Raw genomic sequence first — 18888 nt, 5'->3', positions numbered from 1 at the left:
TTTTTCCCGTCAGGAGTCACAGCCTGGGCTACAACCGTGAACTGCCAGGACTGTTCAGTACTTTTGTACTTAAAAATATAAATGCACAGGGTTGAAGAACAAGACAGACATCTGTGTAGCTCTCTCTGGCTTGCAAGAGCTGTTGATTGCAGCAGTAGGCATACCATGTCATATTAGAAAAATAATCAGATAAAACCAGGCAAGCAAAACACTTCATTTCACATGATTTGCTTCCCCTTCTATAATCCTATCATAAATACTTTTAAAAGTCCGTAAGTACTTAATGTGGTATGAAAAGAGTATTTTTCTACCAATTCAGAGGTTGTACTTGGGGATGGATGATACGGGACTTTTGTTTCCTGAGAGTCAAACTCTGACTGAAGCTGCCAAGAATGGAAACTGCAGCAGGGGCAGCGAGAGCCCCTGGGCAGCCCTGCTGCCCAGTGATGTGCTCCTGCTGCCCTATGGGGTGACAGCTGGACTCTTCTTTGTGTCTGTGTTATCCTTGATTCTGCAATTACTGCCTCATGAAGAGAATATCTAAACTTCATTTGTGCACTATGAGTAGATGGCAAGAGAAATGGTTGCTTATGGTGCTGTTACTCCAGGGTAGCTGCCTATGTTCACCGTGTTACTAAAAGCATGCAGGAGGAGGGGAAGGTAAATCAGAAGTGTAAAACTCAGAGGTAAATTTCATGAGGCTTACACAAACTAGAAGATAAAACCTGCATATTTTATACACAACTGAGAGATCTGTATATGGGAATCTGCACCATGCAACTCCTTACAATGTGTCAGAGCCTGCATTTCCTCAAGCTAGATGGGCTGGATTGTTTCTGCTTCCAAAAGTGCTAGACTGTTTCTGCAACTGACAGCACAGTGTTAGCTGTGTGTGTCAAGTCAGATAAGGAAAATTAATAATAAATGGCAAAATAACAGCTCTTTCATTGGCAGACATATTAATAAATATAGATGACTGCTGAACTTAATACACCATCAAAACAGACATCAAGTTCCCCCTTTAGCCACTGAAGTGGTGAATGTTTCCTGAGATATAAACATTTCTGCAGATAGTGCTGAAAATTAATCAGAAGACAAATCACAACCAAAAGAAAATTAGTAAATTGGGACAAGGTTAACTTTGTGACATAGAGCCAAAAGTGTCTGATAAACATTAAAACCTTTAATTTAGTTTTCATTGTATTTTAGCAAGCAATTCCATTAAATAAGGGACCTAGTTCTTACACTAGAATCAGTGGCTTGCATTACCACTCAGTTTTCATATTAAGACTTAATTTTCTTTACTTTCAATTGAGTATTTCATGTGAGTCCCTGATCATCAACTGCCAGATGTTTCTCCTAATGACTCTTCTGCTTTACATGAAAAAAAAAGTTCTTATTTTCAGTTTGTGTGTTTGTGTAGAGAAGAACAGAAAAAAGGCACATTAATGTGCAATAGAGTCATATAATCACAGAATGGTTTGTGTTGGAAGGGACCTCAAAGATCATCTAGTTTCAATCCCCCTGCATGGGCAGGGACACCTCCCAAGTTTTATATTATAAAATATTTATATTCTTATAACTGTGACTGGAGAAAACATTATTTTATAACTTGGTAACAATAATTTGTGTTAAACAAACTGACGTAATGTTAACCATGAGTTGGTGACCCAGGCATACAACTTCCTTCTCTGTGGAACAGAAGATGTGTTTAGCAGATGATTGTGATTTGCCTGCCTGGTTTTGGGCGGGATGTTGTGACTGAGCCCTGACTCAGCTTATTCAAGCGGCAGAACAACTGCTTGGTGGTGGCAATACTTCAGCCAGGTTTTCCAACGTTCTGAGTTCCCCTTAAGGCTCCTTCATGGTGCATTGTCCACAGGGGCTTGACCTGCTGCTTGGCTGAGCCTTGTGCTTGAGACAGAAGTGCCGTACCTCGCTGTCCAGTGTCAGCCCTGCAGCTGCTCTTCTCACTTGGAATGTCACTGTCTTTTGGCAGCATTCCACACAGGAAAAGGTTTGGGACTCAGTTGTGTAGATCTTCATGCCTCTTGGCCAGCTCTGGCCTGCTGTGAGCAGTGAGCACAATACCAGGCTGACACCGCTCCTGCCTGTGACTTTGGAGCAGCTTTGAAGGAGAAGGGTTGAGCAGCCTGGTGGCGTCTGCCGGAGCGCCCAGCCTGGGCCCTGCTGGCCGGGAACCTTCTGCAGCTGGGGTCAGACTTTTGGTGCCTGATATGTCTTTCAATTCCACCTTTCTGAGATTAATTTTTTCCCCCAGATTTTTCTTCAGTTGAGAAAATAAGGGGGAGAGGTCTCCTGGTTGCACTGGTTCGATGACTGTCAAATACTGTTGCTGCCTTCTGATTCCTGCCTTCGTTCAAGAGCGGCTGCTTCTCCTTACCCGCTGTGTGGCCTCTCTCCTTTAACTCTGAACAAGGCTTTCATGTAAAAAATGCGTTAGAAAATATCATGGTGCAGTACAGCAAGAGAAAAGGTGCCCCGACCAAGCCCCCGAGTCACCTAGGCCCGCCGTTGTGCTTCCTGCAGCCCGGGCGGAGCGCCGGGCTGGCTCCCTGGGAGCAGCGGCTGCTGGGGAGGAAGCGGCAGGAAGGAAAGCTGTCCTTCCATCGGGGGAACGGGATTCTGCTGGGTGTGTGGGCAGGGGGTACTCGGTGGGCAACCAGTCCTTGGAAAGGACAAGGACACGGATGTGTGTCCTTCTGAGAAGCCCAGAGTGAACGTAGGATTGTCTTCTACGGGAGCTGACTGAGGACACCACGTCCTGAACGAGTCTCAGCACTTTGCATCACTGTGCGTGGGGCTTTTTTTAATATAACAGAGTTCCGTTACGGTTGTTTCCAAGATAAATTTTGACACAATAAAATAAATGGCTGGCTCAGCTGTACTTCATCAGAGAGCAGGGTTTTTTCAGTCAGTGCATGCATAACTCATTTTCCAAAGCTCTCATGGTCATTTTTCATTGTAGCTTGTAAGAAAATATTGCTGTGAAACCAAAAGTGAAGACTCTGCGTAAAATTTATGATACTAGATGTATTCACAGAATTATGGTATAGTTTGCTTAGAGCATTTTGTGGTAATTTTGTCTGCATTGGGAATAAGCATAAAATTAAGGACTACTTAATTTCATGTTTGAAAATTAACTGGTGCTGAGCACTTTTAATCCATTTTTTGTGCCATGAAAGACCTGAAATGCAGAGGGGGTATATTTTTCCTAGTTACACACTAACTCTGATGTGTGGAGTAGAACACATTTCCTGTCAGTTCCTTATGCCCAGGGGTTACATCGAAAGGCCAGGACTCCCACAGACAGCATGGCTCTCAGGTAACCCTCTGCACAGTGTCTCCCTGCTGCAAGGGTTTTGGTGCCAAATCCCTCCTCCCACTACCCTCCCGCTCCTGCCTGAGCCCTGCCCGCAGCTGAGCGCCCACCCCAGCCTCCATCTCCATGGTCGCTGCGTGGCTGCAGCTTGGCCCTTGCTCTGGCTCCTGTGCTCTTCATCCCTTCTCAGGGACACTTCATCATGATACACTGATAGAAACTGGCTGCATTTCTTATTTGTGTTGTTGTGATTTTTTTTGTGTGTGTGTGTGTATTTGGGGACAAAGCAAGCTTCCTTAGATGGACTTTCTTCTGTGTTTGTCACCCCATATGACTACTTCAGAGCAAGTCAGCCAAGCTCAGGAAGCAAAGAGAACAGTGTCATGTTTATTATTATGGCTTAAAACTCAGATGGAGATATGCAGTGTTGAGCCTTTGATGAAGGTTGAAAAGTCTTAGGAAGCTTGTGACTCTGGATGAAAGCTTTTTCATTTGATGTATAACTATTGATCTATTTGTAACTTCTGCAGATAGTACTTTGTCATTTGAATAAATGCAGTTTCTTTGGCTTTACTAATGTCATCTTTTCATATATTTTGCTAATTACTGTGGCTAGTTATGAAATTTAACTTGGCTTTGGTTTTGAAGTTTTCCTCTGGGTGGGAAAAGTGATGCTTAATGTAATGCATACATTGAACTTTCTCCATAGACTGAGGTGTTATCCTCAAATAGGTAAAGTAATAAGCAGTTATGTGGGACCTGTGCCTGGTGATGATACAGGGTTGTGTCACACAGTTTTGTATTATTTTAATCAAATAAAAGATACTCCATAATAGATACACAGACATGGTGTTTTGTCAACTGGCAGATGGGGATTTAGTGTCTTTCCTTGGGAATTTCTGGGGTAGGTGCGAACACTTACAACACCATAAATCTGATATTACGGAATTCAGCCATGAGAGAATTATTTGGGCCCAAATAAGTATAAATAAATCTGAGCAGAAGACAAGGTTATGCTGTGTTTGATTTATATCACACTAATGGCCAGGAGACCTGCATGGTTAAACAAGGAACTGCTGGGCAAACTCAAGTGGAAAAAGAGAATCTATGGATCACAGAAGGAGGGGCTGGCCGCTTGGGAGGAATATAGGACTGTTGTCAGAGGATGTAGGGAGGCAATTAGAAAAGCTGAGGCCTCCTTGTAACTAAACCTTGCTAGTGAAGTGAAAGGGCCAGGCTTTTTTCAGTGATGTCTAGTGATAGGACAAGGGGCAATGGGTACAAACTGGAACATAGGAAATTCCATGTAAACATCAGAAAAAACTTCTTTCCTGTGAGAGTGACAGAGCCCTGGGACAGGCTGACCAGAGAGGCTGTGGAGTCTCCTTCTCTGGAGGCATTCAGAACCCACCTGGACATGTTCCTGTGGGATGTGCTCTGGGTGACCCTGCCTGGCAGGGGGTTGGACTGGGTGATCTTTCCAGGTCCCTTCCAACCCCTGGGATTCTGTGATTCTGTGTAATGAGGTACCACTGGACAGATAGTGGCTCTTACTGATTTTTGTTTCATCAAATAATTGCTTTGGAAAACTACCTGAGGAACTGGAGACAGTCCTGAACTTAAGAGTCTACTAATATGCATGAATGTTCAAATTCAGGTTTTAAGTAGAAAGTGGGAGATGGTCACTATTTATCATCCATAGCTGGTTGTGAACATCTAGCTAAGCAGATGTAACAAAGTGCACAGGGCAGTGGTGTGCATGCTGCTGCAGAATAGTCAGTATTTTTAGAAATTGCAAGTATGTAAAAATGTTTCCCTTATTTCGGTACCATAATTACAGGTACTATAAATAAGCTGAATTTGAAGTTTTGGTAGGACACTGACGTGTTTTGGATTAGCTCAAACAATGCAGACCGGGCGTGGTCTGGGCAAAGCGCAGAGAACAGCCTGCACAAGAACAGCCAGGGTACTCATGGGGCACTTCAGCCACCCTGGTATGTCTTGGCAAGAACAAGCCTTTCCTGCTCACAGCAGGAAGAGGTTAGCTGTATGGACAGATGTGCTTCTGACTGTTGCACAAGCCTGTCCCAAATCTAGACAGCATACACTTAGAATCCAGGTTCTGATACCTACAAAAATAAAAATAATAAATAAAAGAAGTAATGACCACCAAATAAGTCACATGCTCAGCACAAGCTATGAATTTCTGAACTAGAGCCAAAAGTACTTGGCATCCTGGATCCAAGTTTTTGTCTTGGCTCAATTTTATTGTGAAGTAGCTTTTAATATGGGCAGCAGGGAGGGATTTGAACAAACATCTTTGTCAAAGAACGTCAGCTTTCAGGGATAGTGGGACTTGGAGTCCAATATGATGGTGCAGGCCTGTTTCTAAAGGAACTAAAAATTGCCTTCCCAGCACTGGTGCTAGCCTGGTGCACACTGTGGCTGTGAATGCTGCCCACATCCTGAGGCTGCTTCTTTGCTCTCCTCATCTCCCCAGCTGCAAGGAGAATGTTAACATGTCAGTATGTGTTTGGTTTGGCAAATAGAGCAGATCATGGGTCACAGGGGCTTTTCTGTAAAAGTTTTAAGTGCTTAAAAAAATTATGTGAATGAATAGAAGGCACTTAGGTTTGGGGTTGTTTCTGGGATTTTTACTCAGTTTTTATTTGTCACCTGATTGATCAATGAACATGTGAGCTGAATGCTTCTGAACCTGCAGGGACTTCTCTGCTCGGTCTTTGTGTGATGTAGAACTGACTGCAGTGCTCACATAAATCTTCCTGAAACCAGTTTTACAGCCTCATATCTTTTATTGTTTTTCTTGAACAAGCAGTAAGAAAAGGAAATGAATGTGTCTGTTGTCTTTTGCCAGCAGTGAACAGCTGTAGAGTGAGAAAATGTTGCCTCTTTGCTGGAAGGATCGCAAAAATCACCTTGTGACCTGCTGCTGCCTGAGCTCTAGCCATGAGACTTTGCTACAAAAATTATGTTTAAAGTTGAGTGTTGTAGAAAGAGTTTGTGATGGTTATAGTAGAAATAGAGAAGGGTTTGTGTGTTTATTTTTGTTCTCCTTTTTTGTGCGTGCAGAGATTTCCTCTTGCTGCCGTTACGTTAATTGTTCAGGGCAGAGCCAGCTCAAGCCTTCCCAAGGGCATAGAAAGGACTCACTGCTGCTGCATCAAGGGTGGGGACAGATTAATTTTTGGAGGAGGTTCTCAGTTTGGTACCACTTCTACTCTCCACAGTCCCTCCAAATGCCTTTCTCTGGAGTGTCAACAGATGAGTATAATGGGAAGGGAAATAAGTGAAAACTCAAAAATCAGTGGAAAAACTTTCACAGTGACAGCAAAATTTCAGTCAGAATCAGTAAAACTATGAAATAACTGCCTTTTACTTGATTGCTTTTCTGCAGTGCCCAAGGAACAGGGTTTAACTGTTCTTTGCAAAGTGCTGTGCTATCATAAATTAAACAGTCTTAACCTGCTCAGATGAGGTGCCAAGCTTTAAGATATTGTTAACATGTCTTAAGCAAATACAGCTTGTTAACTAATTATTTCCTTTTCTGATGCTCTGTACGTGCTTGGGTTTGGATTTTTGGTTTGTGGGGGGTTTTTTTGCTTTTTTTTTTTTTAATTTGAATTAGTTTCTTAGTTAATAGAACATGGTTTTTTTATTTAGCAGCTTTGTTACATAATGCTGGTTACTGAAATTCCTGCAGCTATGCTAGTATCTCTCCCAGTATAGAACACCTCCTTTGTACACAGCTTTTACCTTCTGAGAAAAGAAAATCTCCACTCTGGTTCTTTTAATGAGCAAGAAAACAAAATAATTTCTCCAACTTATTTTTCCATTATGGTAGTTCAGTGTCTTCTGACAACAGACTTCAAGTGTGTAATTGCTGGCTGTCAGTAACTGTGAGAAAATAAAACTGCAGATAAAAAAAAATAATAAAATAAACTGATGGGGGAAATCAGTTTTAAAAAAGAGGTGCCAACATCTGGAGTACTCTCTGTACAGGCACACTCACAAACTGACCCCCTAGAAACAAATGCTTCAGTGATGCAGCCTGATCAACTGGAAAACCAAATGTTGCTGATGATTTTTTTGCATTGGCTCTTGGATGTTCAGGCTGTTCCTTAGACAAAGTTTCCTCCCGTAGAAGACTCTTGAATGGATTATATGAAGGTACTTCACAGTATCTCGTACTGTACAGGAGTTGTAACTCACTCCTCTGCTCCCACTTGTGATGGAACGTTCTGAATGGTTTTGGTTTACTCAGGCAGTAGGAGAATATTTGTCTAAATTTCTAGAATTTTCACTGAAGAGTGAATCCATTTCCTACACTCAAGTTTCAATGGTTTCTAAAAGAATGTAGGGCTCTATTGAGAGTAGGTAAATGAGATTAATCACTGCAGTCCTGTGACAGGGTTCTCAAGCAAAGTCTGCCATCAGGTTTCCAAAGTGCTTTCCTTGAACCTCCCCAGACAGAAAAAGGTTAAATGTATCCCCATAATAAACTAGGTTGATAACTTATAATGAATGTGTGGCAGTATCTATTTTTTTTTTCCTTAGCTTAAAAACAAACAAACAACCCCAAACCTTTACAGAGAGGATTGTAAAGCACAGGATGAGGTTGCTCCGAGAGGCTGTGGAGCCTCCGTCCCTACAGACATGCAAAACCTGACTGGACACGATCCTGGACAACCTGCTGTGGCTGCCTCTGCTTTGAGCAAGGGGCTGGACCTGAGCTCTCCAGGGGTCCCTGCCAGCCTCAGCCCTTTTGTGCTTCAGTGATTAATTTGGCTCAGCAAAAGCCTATTTGCTCATGTGATCTAAGGACTATAATTTCTAGGTTTGTAATGTAATCTGTAATAGTCTCTGTGCATAAATCACCATTATTTCTGATTAATTTCTAATTTAAACTAAATGCTTGTGCATTCTCTTCAACTTCTTCTCTGCTGAAGGCAGAACAAAATGCGGCTTTACTATGTCTTACTAGATGTAGTGAAATATGTTCTTCAATTCCTTTTAGAGATATGCAGTTGGAATGGCATCAAGCACAGCACATTGAAAAATCAATGTAAATATGCTTGATTCCAAAGTCATTCACAGACCTCATTTGTTGCTGGGTTTAATAACTTATTTACCCAACACGTAATTGATAAGACTGATTTCTATCTGATAGGTTTGAAATTTTACCCTGCTTTGAACTGGATGATTTTCCCTCAAGCCTCTCAAGGCCACATACTGTGCACCTCTTCTGCTTCCTACAAAACACCTGTACAGCAGAAAATGCTGTTTGCTCTAATTAAATGTGACTAAACCACATCCTTCTTGGTGACAGTGCAGATCTTTCACCTTCACTTTGAGGAGTGAAGGCCACTGCTGTCATTAGATGTCAGCACGTTCAGACGAGCCATCACGTGCTCAGGATCTGAGACAACCAATTCAGGTGCACCCCTTGAAATATCACACTGACTTTAGAGCTCATTTCTCTGATTGTGTCTTGTGGGAACGGTAAATTCGGGGCTAATTCACTAACTGCCACTTATAGTTTCAGGCACCAGCTTTGTCTCAGTTAGCACAGTTCTTGTCATCCTGATTGTGTCTTCCAGCTGGAATTACTGCAGGCGTGTTCACAAGTGCTGTTCATTACCTGGCCTCTCCACCTCCCTGACCAGATGTTTCCTGCTCCAACCAGCAACAGTTTAGCCATAGCCTGAAGCTGTTTTGTTGTCTACCAGCTTTCCTCTTCACATGAAGTGTTAGTCAGGAGCACCTTTGCCACGGAGGCAAGTCGTGTGTCACCTCTGGCCAAGACAGTGCAAGATGCAGTAGGTCAGGTGTGCAAGATACAGTGAACAGGGACTCCTCAGGTCCCATGTCTTCCAAGGTTATCAACAACCTTTCAGCATATGGGAGTCCAGGAAAAAGCATTTGGCACTAATGCCAAACAAGACCTTAATATAAGGAACTAAAGGTCTTGTGATATAAATGCTGGAGAGCAGCTGTCTCTCTAAGTGGAGGCTACAAGACCTGAGATGCTCCAGTTCTCCCTGTGCTCATCAGGCAATGCTTTGTCTTTCTAAATTTATCTGATACTGGTTTCAGAAAAAAGTCTCACAACAAGATTGAAAAAAAAAATCCATCTCTGTAATAAATTAAAATAAAAAAGGCCTGCAGTGCAAGAGGGGTAGCAAATATAGAGCAAGGTAGCAAATGCAAACTTGTGATGCTGAAATAAGTGCAACTGCTGTAAGTCACAGTCACTTTCAGTGATAAGCTGACCTGCTGAGAAACAAGCAAAACCAAGACAGTATAGGAATATTTTAAAAGGATTCTAAACAAAGAGGAATCCCAAGGTAAAGGAAAGATAATGCATTTAAAGTGTAACCAAAATCATAACTCATACAAACAATTTGAACCATGTGACAGCATAAACCAAGAACAAAATAACTGGAAACAATTGTTATCCATTCTTTAAAGGGGTGTCAATGTACAGTCAATAGATTGGTACCTTAGAGAAGTCCAGATACTACCTTCTCTGTAGTGTGCTAAGATTCAGGATTCTAGTTTCATTCAGAAACCCACAAGAAGTTAAAATAAGGTATAATTTCAAACAATGTAATGTTCAACCTTGATTTTAAATTTGTGGTCTGGATCTTCTGCTGTAGTATATAGGCAGTGGAGCTATGCAGCACCATGCCATAGAGGGACCTGCTAGAGGCATTCTGATGTTGCTGTGTGTTGATCCTTCTTTTATTTGTGACACTTGGAATGTTTTACTATTCCTGTTGAATAAGTATTGTTTTCCAAGTATTTTTGTTGCTATATTTGATCTGCTTAAGCACTGTTATCTTTCCTTTTCCGTTGAGTATATACTGAACATTTAAAAATACCTTTGTTATTTTGGTTGTGGTAAGTAGGAAGTAGTGTTTTTCACTATTTTCACTCTCACTCCAGCTCCTGTTTGTTTATTGCTGTTTTGTATATGATGCATGTCTGAAATGTGAACTCTCCAAAATGGGAACTCGATTGCTTTTGTATTTTTGACTGTGGTTAATGCTCTGGGGCTCTGATTAACAATTATGGTCCCCAGGAATTATCACACAACGCAGCTGAATGATTTTCATATTCTTGATTTGTAGGATAGTTACTGGCAGCCCTTTAAAATGGGGGCAGTGGAATATCTGTCACAACATTGTGTCTCATTAGGCTGCAGAGATGACTGAGCTATTCACCTTGGGAAGCAAACACAAGTAACCCTAACTGCTAATGATTATTAAAGAGTTCAGATAGATCCAGTCATTTTTATAAAAAATCTATTACTAGCTTTTAATTTTCCTGCTGTCTGTTGTCATGCTCTACTGATTTTATTTCTTTCCATGTATTTAAAAACTCTATCTTTAAAATATTGTTTGTGCGTCTTTGAGTTTTTACTACTAAAGCTGCAGTTACAATCGTTGTGCCTCCATCAGGTGTAACATCTATACTGTCTCGGGTAGAAGCTGAAATTCCACTGAGTAGCCTGGAAAAGGTGGTTATTTTGGAGGCTCAGTCCTGAGGCCACAGGCAGGCAAGGGGCTGTGGTGCAGTCTCGCTGCCTGCTTGGCAGCTGCTCTGGTCACCCCCCTTCATCTCTGCACCCTCTTCCCAGAGAAGAGTCAGATGGGAACCTCCCCTACTGTGCTCCAGCAGGCAGGGCAGGAGGAGGATCCCTCCACCTGCTAACAAAAGGAAAGCTTCATTTTGACAGTACTGAAGGTCAGGGAGGGTGCCAAGCAAACGCTTCGGTTGTCCCCACAGAGTAGGTATGATCTGATTTCAGCACTGCTGTTGGCTGCTGCAGGAGGAGGACACCTGCAGGTTCTGTAGCTGGGTTTTATTACAGATAACCACACAGCAGGAGCAGGAGAGAGGCAGGAGACTGCTGGCAGAGAGAAGCAGAAGTTGCTCTGAGATTTTCTCACTCATCCCTGATCTCACATTTCCTGCACACTACTAAACTTTCCTCTGACCAAACCTTTGTTTCCCGGACTATTACTGGAAGGCAGAAGCATGGAGAATTTGTTCACACTTCTGTTGCAGAAAGTAATTTTCTCCTTTTAATCCTGAACATTACTTCAGATTAGAAACTCCAGCATTATACAGTGTATTTTTGCTAGTGAGAAGGAAAAAATGGATGCATTCAGAGCAGCTGAAAATGAGTCGCTGTTGTCCAGTTCCTCTGGTCCTGCCAGATGGGATCCCTTCCATCGTCCCTTGGACTCCATCCAGCCCTGGCACTTCAGGCTTCTGGCAGCAGTAATGTTGGTGGTGACCTCCTTGTCGCTTGCTGAGAACCTGGCTGTAATCCTGGTAACTTTTAAGTTCAAGCAATTGAGACAACCTGTCAATTATGTTATAGTCAATCTGTCTGTGGCTGATTTCCTAGTCTCGCTGACTGGTGGCACCATCAGCTTCTTAACAAATCTAAAAGGTTATTTTTATATGGGATACTGGGCTTGTGTACTGGAAGGATTTGCTGTCACATTTTTTGGTAAGCTTGATTTTATTTGTAGTTGTATGTTCTTTTACTTCATTTTCCTTCAATATCCTGTACTAGCTATCCTGCAGCTGCCCAGGGCACTGACTGTGCATGCCTTTGGACTCACTGGTTCTATCCCCAGTTACATTTATTCCATAGTGGATCTCACATATGAGTGAATAACTTATATCACTATCTCTGCTATACAGCAGGGGCTCGTTGCACATATGCTGATCATTTAATATGTGCATTATGAGAAAAAGCTTGCTAATAGAATAATAGTGTTGTGGGGATTTTGGTAAAGAATGTCAGGGAAAAAAATCACTGTAACTGTTTTCAGAGTTTGTATTTAGGTCTGTGTTGATATGGATAAGTAAGAGAGCAAAAAAGAGTAAGTGGCTGCTCTTAAACTGTGAAAAATAACAGAACACAGAAACATGTTGGATTAGGCACCCTCCAGTGGTCTGAGGAGCCAGGTCACACTTGCAGCAGTCACTCCACACGCCCACAGCATCTGGTGATTCTTTTTCTTGGCTTTGTTTTACTAACTACACCAAAAGTATTAGAAATACTCTAAAAGGGAAAATGTTCACCACATTGCTCCCTGTCTAAATACACCTCTGCAGAATAAATGGGAAATCAGTTCAAAATGGGACATCTACTGGAGACAGACACTCATTCCTGCCTCCCTGTTCCTGTTGCTGAAGCTGCATAGCAAAGACAGGCTCCTAATGCTTGTCACTGCTCTGAATCAGACACACTGCTGGTCCTCAGCCTGGAAAGGAGTCCCACAGTCTCTGTTAGCCTGGTTGAGCTACACAGAGGGAATGTTAGTGAGAGACAATGCTGCAAATCAGTTTGTGGCCCCATAGCCATGTCCCATGGAGAATGATTGGGCTGCTTCAAGATTCTGGTGGCCAACCAGTGATAGGTGCCTAATAAACTGATAATTTGATGCAAGATGGTGTTTTGCGAAGATGTGTTGAAGATAGATGTTGTTAATTTGGAAGCTACAGATAACTTCAGCTTTTCAGAGTAGAATGAAGAAAAGAAGTAATTGTCAGTTAAACTGCCCAATTTTGCTTTGTTTTGTAGTCATTGTACTGTAGGCTGACAAACTAGACAGATATGAAAATCTTGTGCTCTTAATAAATATTAGAGTAATGCACATAAATTGCACATCCTTTAATAACTTGGGTTGATGGAAAAGGTGCCTGAAGTAGTGAGTGGTCAGATGCTGGAATAGGTTGTCCAGAAGTGGTTGTGGAGTCTCCATCTGTGGAGATACCCAAAAACCCACCTGGACTAATCCTGGAGAATGAGCTGTATGGATTGTGCTTGGGCGCGTGTGTATTTTGAACAAGATGACCTCCAGAGTTGCCTTTCAGCATAAACAATTCTGTGGTGTGGGATGTGTTTGCTTCTCAGTGAATCCACCTGGTTTCTGATGCTGAGTGTTTCCTTGCTGTAGGCATTGTTGCTCTCTGGTCTCTTGCTCTCTTGGCTTTCGAGCGGTACGTTGTGATCTGCCGCCCGCTAGGAAATACACGCCTGAGGGGGAAGCACGCAGCCCTGGGCATTGCCTTCGTGTGGGCCTTCTCCTTCATTTGGACCGTTCCACCAACAATGGGTTGGAGCAGTTACACCACCAGTAAGATTGGAACTACTTGTGAGCCTAACTGGTAAGGCCACTCTTGCCAAGTATGGTAAAGAAATGAAACTTGAAGCTCAGGATGTCTCAGGGGCAGGAGTTTAAAGGGAAGGTTTAAAGATGATGTACATCTCTGCAAAGACAGATGTAAAGAAAGTTGTAACAAAACTGAATAAAATTAGCCAAGAACAGGTTAAAAAAAATGAAAAGAGGAGCTTCCACCTCTAATGAAAAGAACAATCCTGTAACTTGTGCTTTTTGTCAGGATTCAAAGAGGACCAAGAGTTTGCTCAGAAGACCGGTCAAAGCCCTTAGCAGCCTGGTCTGACTCCACTCTGAGCAGCAGGTTGGACAGTGTGTCCCTTCTCACCTGGACAGTCCTACAATTTGTGACACTGTGTCATAGGATCCTGTCCTAGCTCACGGCCAGGGAGATGGCCCAGGGCTCCATCTGGGAATAAGGCTAGAGTTGGAAAGGGAAACTTAAAATAACAACAGGTGACAAAAATGCTAGTGACAGCTTTGAAGAACAAAATGAATAGCTCAAGAAAATAGTAACACACTAGTAACACATGCACAACGTATTTGGTGTTTTATACAGGTACTCGGGGGCTTATGCTGACCATACATACATTATTGCATTCTTCACCACCTGTTTTATGGTGCCTTTATCAGTGATTTTGGTATCCTATGGAAAACTGATGCAGAAGCTAAGAAAGGTAAAAAGCAGCACTTACAAATAAACTTTTAAAATGTGCATGTATGCAAACATCCGGAATGTTTGTATTCTATTTTCTATCAAGATCAGTCATAAGCAGATCAAATGTCCAGGCAGCAAATGCACTGTTATCATCCCTTGTTGTATAATTATCCTTACACAGAGAAATTCATGCTGTGACTAGAAATTATTTTCCAGTGTGCAGTTTGCACCACTATCAGTACATCGCATTAGCCAAATACCATACAAATGAAAGAATATCTGCCTCAAAAATAAGGAAACAGAATGACCCAACATGAGTTTATTTACAATTGTGCTGGAACTCAGTGATGTTTCTTAAGACTCAAATTAGATAAATCAGAATTTAGCTTAAAATGACTGCATTTGTGAATTTTAAAAGTGTTGGTTAATACTCTACTACATGTACATGCAGCATAAGATGTAGCATTTGTAAATAATGTAATGCTGCTCAGTAAATAAAATACTACATTGTCCAGGAACATCTAAAATTGATAAATTCTTTTGGATTGTATTTAATTATTATGTTGACCTGATCCAAAAGAAAATCTACAAAAATTGGAAAAGAAGACAACAGAATAGGAAAATTTCTATTTGGGATAGGATTTTTGGGACAATATTTTTAGACAATATTTTTACTTCTATTTACTGTAAAGCTGCCTTATCACCTCAGTAATAAATTAAGTTCTTCAATTTAGTGATGTTTGTAATGTATTTGGAATAGTCAAATGTTTGTATTTATTTGGAGTGGGGTTTTTTTTGACTAAAACAAAACAGGAGGGGAAATAGAAAAGCTGTTGTATTTTCTCATTAGAAAATACAGGTTGGATCACGTGTACTTCAGGTGACATTGTGATTCCTCTCAATGGATTTTTCCAAGGTGGAGGAGCTGAAATGCCTGGGAAAGGTTGGTCTGGGTGTGGAGCACAGGCTGCTTGCCAGGCTGTGTGTGCCTGCAGCACAGGCTGTGGCTGCTCCCAGCACTGGTGGTCGGGGAGCAGGGTCTGCAGGGGGTCTGTCCTAGCAGGGCTCACTCAGTTCACTGGTCAGAGGCCTTGTAGTTTGCTTTCTAGAATCTTCCATCCTTTCTTTACAGGTATCAGATATGCAGGGCAGGCTGGGAGCTGCCAGGAAACCTGAAAGACAAGTGACTCGGATGGTTGTGGTGATGATCGTTGCCTTTCTCATCTGCTGGACACCATACGCCGCCTTTTCTATCCTGGTCACTGCAAACCCCTCCATTGAGCTGGACCCTCGACTGGCAGCAATTCCAGCTTTCTTTTCCAAAACAGCTACAGTTTATAATCCAATTATTTATGTCTTCATGAACAAACAGGTACTGTATGCTCTCAAAGTGTCTTTAACACTCATATCTTGTCATTTTGTCTTGTTTATAATGGATCATTTCTACCTACCTACAAGTTAGTTAACTAGCATTGCAATATCCAGCATTTAGAACAAACAAACAAAAAAAAAAAATCACTATATATGTATATACCTACCTGCTGGAAGGTAGTGCAAGCCTCTCTGCATTATTAAAATATGAGCATTAATTATTATCAGTTAAGAGATTATAAAGAAAAATCAGCCCATAGTGAACATCAATTAGTTTTCTGTATGAAAATTCTGTTTTCAAGACTGTCCCAGTGTGTTGTTTGTTGTTCTTTGGGAATGCACCACAGAATCACAGAATCTTAGGGGTTGGAAGGGGCCTGGAAAGATCACCCAGTCCAACCCCCCTGCCAGAGCAGGGTCACCTAGAGCACATCCCACAGGAACATGTCCAGGTGGGTTTTGAATGTCTCCAGAGAAGGAGACTCCACAACCTCTCTGGGCAGCCTGTCCCAGTGCTCTGTCACTCTCACAGGAAAGAAGTTTTTTCTGATGTTTACATGGAATTTCCTATGTTCCAGTTTGCACCCATTGCCCCTAGACATCACTGAAAAAAGCCTGGATCTGTCCTGTAGACACTCGCCCTTAGCATATTTGTAAAGATTGATGAGGTTGCCTCTCAGTCTCCTCTTCTCCAAGCTAAAAAGACCCAGCTCCCTCAGCCTTTCCTCAAAAGGGAGATGTTCCACTTCCTTAATCATTTTTGTGGCTCACCAGTGAGTTAACTTTGAGGTGGGGTGGAAGTTTGCAGTAGGTTGAGTTTGTGTCAGGGGAAATGCTGTATTTGTGGCTGTGTGTACAGGAAGGCACCTCGTGTGCCTATAGGACAGGGAGCTGCCTTCTCTGGAATGGGGCCAGAGACTTGCATGCAGAGAACTGACAAGGGGATGAACCAGAGATATGTGTTCAGTGAGGTAACAGGCATGAGAATAGACTTGAATAATTTATGCAATGAATGTAGCTACTAAGAGTGGTGATGTCAAGCAGAGTGTAAGTGAAAAGCAGAAAAGCAATAAAGTGACTGTTGAACAGGAAGTGATGAATACATTTATTTATCCAGTCCTGCAGAGAGAGCTGTTGCTCACATCCTATGGGCAGTACCTGACTTCCCAGTACATGGCAGATGTATGCTGGTCCTACCCTGCTCATGGATATGAACAACATGGAAAAAACATCTTTGAATACCTGGGTATTAGCATAGGAAAGCAACTCCTGAGCCTGGAGAAATTACTAGTTCTGTTCATTAGATGTGGTTAGTAACAAGCAGAAAAGGAAAAATATTTTTTAGAATAAGATTTTCCAGTAGTCTGGATCTTTTTAAACATCATTATTTCTCAGTTTTAGAGTTCTTCATGGTGGCACAGGCAAGCATGTTTTATGGGGCTATTTCTTGATATTCCCAAGTGAGTTATGAGAGAATTTTCAAGAGCTGTAGCTATGACACAGACTGCTTTATAGAAAATTCCTTGTGTTTTGATTGATGTTCTTTTTTCAACTTTCTAGTTTAGGAAGTGTCTGATTCAGATGTTCAGCTGCAGTGCCATAGAAGCTGCAGAGTCCAACATGAACCCAGCTTCAGAGAGAGCAGTGCTAACCCAGGACAAAAGAGGCAGTGAGATGTCCACCGTGGCAGTACATAGCACTGTTTCCAAGAGGAAGACGGGAGATGAACACAGGAACTGCTGGACCTTTGCTCAGTTGACAGCTTCAGAAAACAAAATCTGTCCCATGTAGGGTGTGAGATGTGGTCACTGGTGCAGTGCTGCAGCATATGTCTTTGGAACTGCCACTTAATACAAAACATGTTGTCAGGGGGCCATGGCGCTGCTGTGGGCACCGGCTCTCGAGGCACCAGGCTCCTGAGTGCATGTGAGTGTCGTGGCTCTGCAGCTGCAGCCAAACACCAGCCAGAAGGTGAGTCCCTTGCCCCACCACGTTCCCCTTCCCAGGGCACAGCCTGCTTGCTCCTGGCAGTAACAGCAGGGAGCCAGTGTTGCTGTCATGTAGCACAGTAAGGACAGGAGAGTTTCACACTGAGGACAGACAGCTGCTTGGTCAGCTGGACAAAAACGTGAAGTGGCACATGGCTTTTAATATGCTAATGGACAAGTCAGTAATACATGGCACACAGCTGACTTGCCTTCAACTGATGGAGGCTCAGGGAGGAACAAGTCTGAGTGCTTTTTTGATTTCTTTGGGGTTTTTTTACTAAAAAAGCAGAGAAAAAGGCTTCTACACTTGTGCCAGTCCTAGATGAGAACCTTTATCCAGGCCACTAAAATCTCCAGCAGCTTGGACAAGCCATCCAGACTCCCACACACTATTTTATCAAAACAAGCCATATCAAGAGCTGTTAAAATCCTCTCTCTGCACTCCCTCTTTGCCAGCAAAATCTTCTGTGCTCCTGGCAACTTTTGATGTGAATTAATTGTGACTAGATGATTGTTGTAGGTCCCTTCCAACTGAACTAGTAACTCAACTTTAGAAGAGGAGTTAGTAGGGTGTAGGAAAGTGCAACTATGCAGGAATGCCAGAGAAACGGCCAGTTGGACAGTTTAGAGTTGTGAAGTTGAGCTTTGTGGGACAGAATTTTTTTTCCCTGTGTGCCCCTGCACTGTTCAGAGCTAAGATCTGTCACACTCTTGAGACCATGTAGCTCCCCGTGACAATTCTTTCTGTTTCTTAACAATTACAATTTTCAGAATTCAGTTGTTAGAGAATACAAATACTATGTGTGTGCCGGGCTGCCTAATGTTGGAGCATGTTGGGTGTCTGTATGTCTGTTTGCACAATTTGCAATGTGAATGCACTTTCTGTAAACCATGAAAAAGAACAGAAATTGCCATCTTTCTATGGTCGTATTCCTTCTCATACATTTATTTCCCACAATGACATGCAGCAATTCACACAGCTTTAGCAGAATGTCACTTGGGCCCACACAAAACCAAGCAAGGCCATGAGTGCCATACAGACAGACTTTGGCTCTGAAGAGCCTCTGGTGAACATCGTATGAAGTCTTGCTAAGATCTGGCCTATCAATTTTGAATCCTGTTCAAGGTCTCTACTTAATTGAATGCATCTTAGAAGAAAAGCCAATGACTGACTATATTTAAATGCTTTAGTGTGGTTATTTCTAGACATTATAGAGTGCCAGTCAATACAAATGTTGCCCCATAGTGGAACAGAGAAGCTACACCAGCCACACACTGCACAGGCCTTAGCAGCAGAAATGTGAC

General features: G+C 42.3%; 1 protein-coding gene across 1 annotated transcript; it reads left to right on the top strand.

Moving 5' to 3' along the window:
- The first annotated feature begins 11524 nt into the window (after positions 1-11524).
- On the top strand, positions 11525-18468 carry LOC127383961 (vertebrate ancient opsin-like). Its single transcript, XM_051617769.1, has 5 exons — positions 11525-11885; positions 13345-13555; positions 14126-14243; positions 15357-15596; positions 17156-18468. Exons 1-5 carry the CDS (start codon positions 11525-11527, stop codon positions 17384-17386), a joined length of 1161 nt encoding a protein of 386 aa, XP_051473729.1. The 3' UTR covers positions 17387-18468.
- The last annotated feature ends 420 nt before the right edge of the window (positions 18469-18888 follow it).

This window comes from Apus apus, chromosome 4 (genome assembly GCF_020740795.1).
Source record: "Apus apus isolate bApuApu2 chromosome 4, bApuApu2.pri.cur, whole genome shotgun sequence".
NCBI classification, from domain to species: domain Eukaryota; kingdom Metazoa; phylum Chordata; class Aves; order Apodiformes; family Apodidae; genus Apus; species Apus apus.
This window is presented reverse-complemented; position numbering and strand designations above follow the sequence as displayed.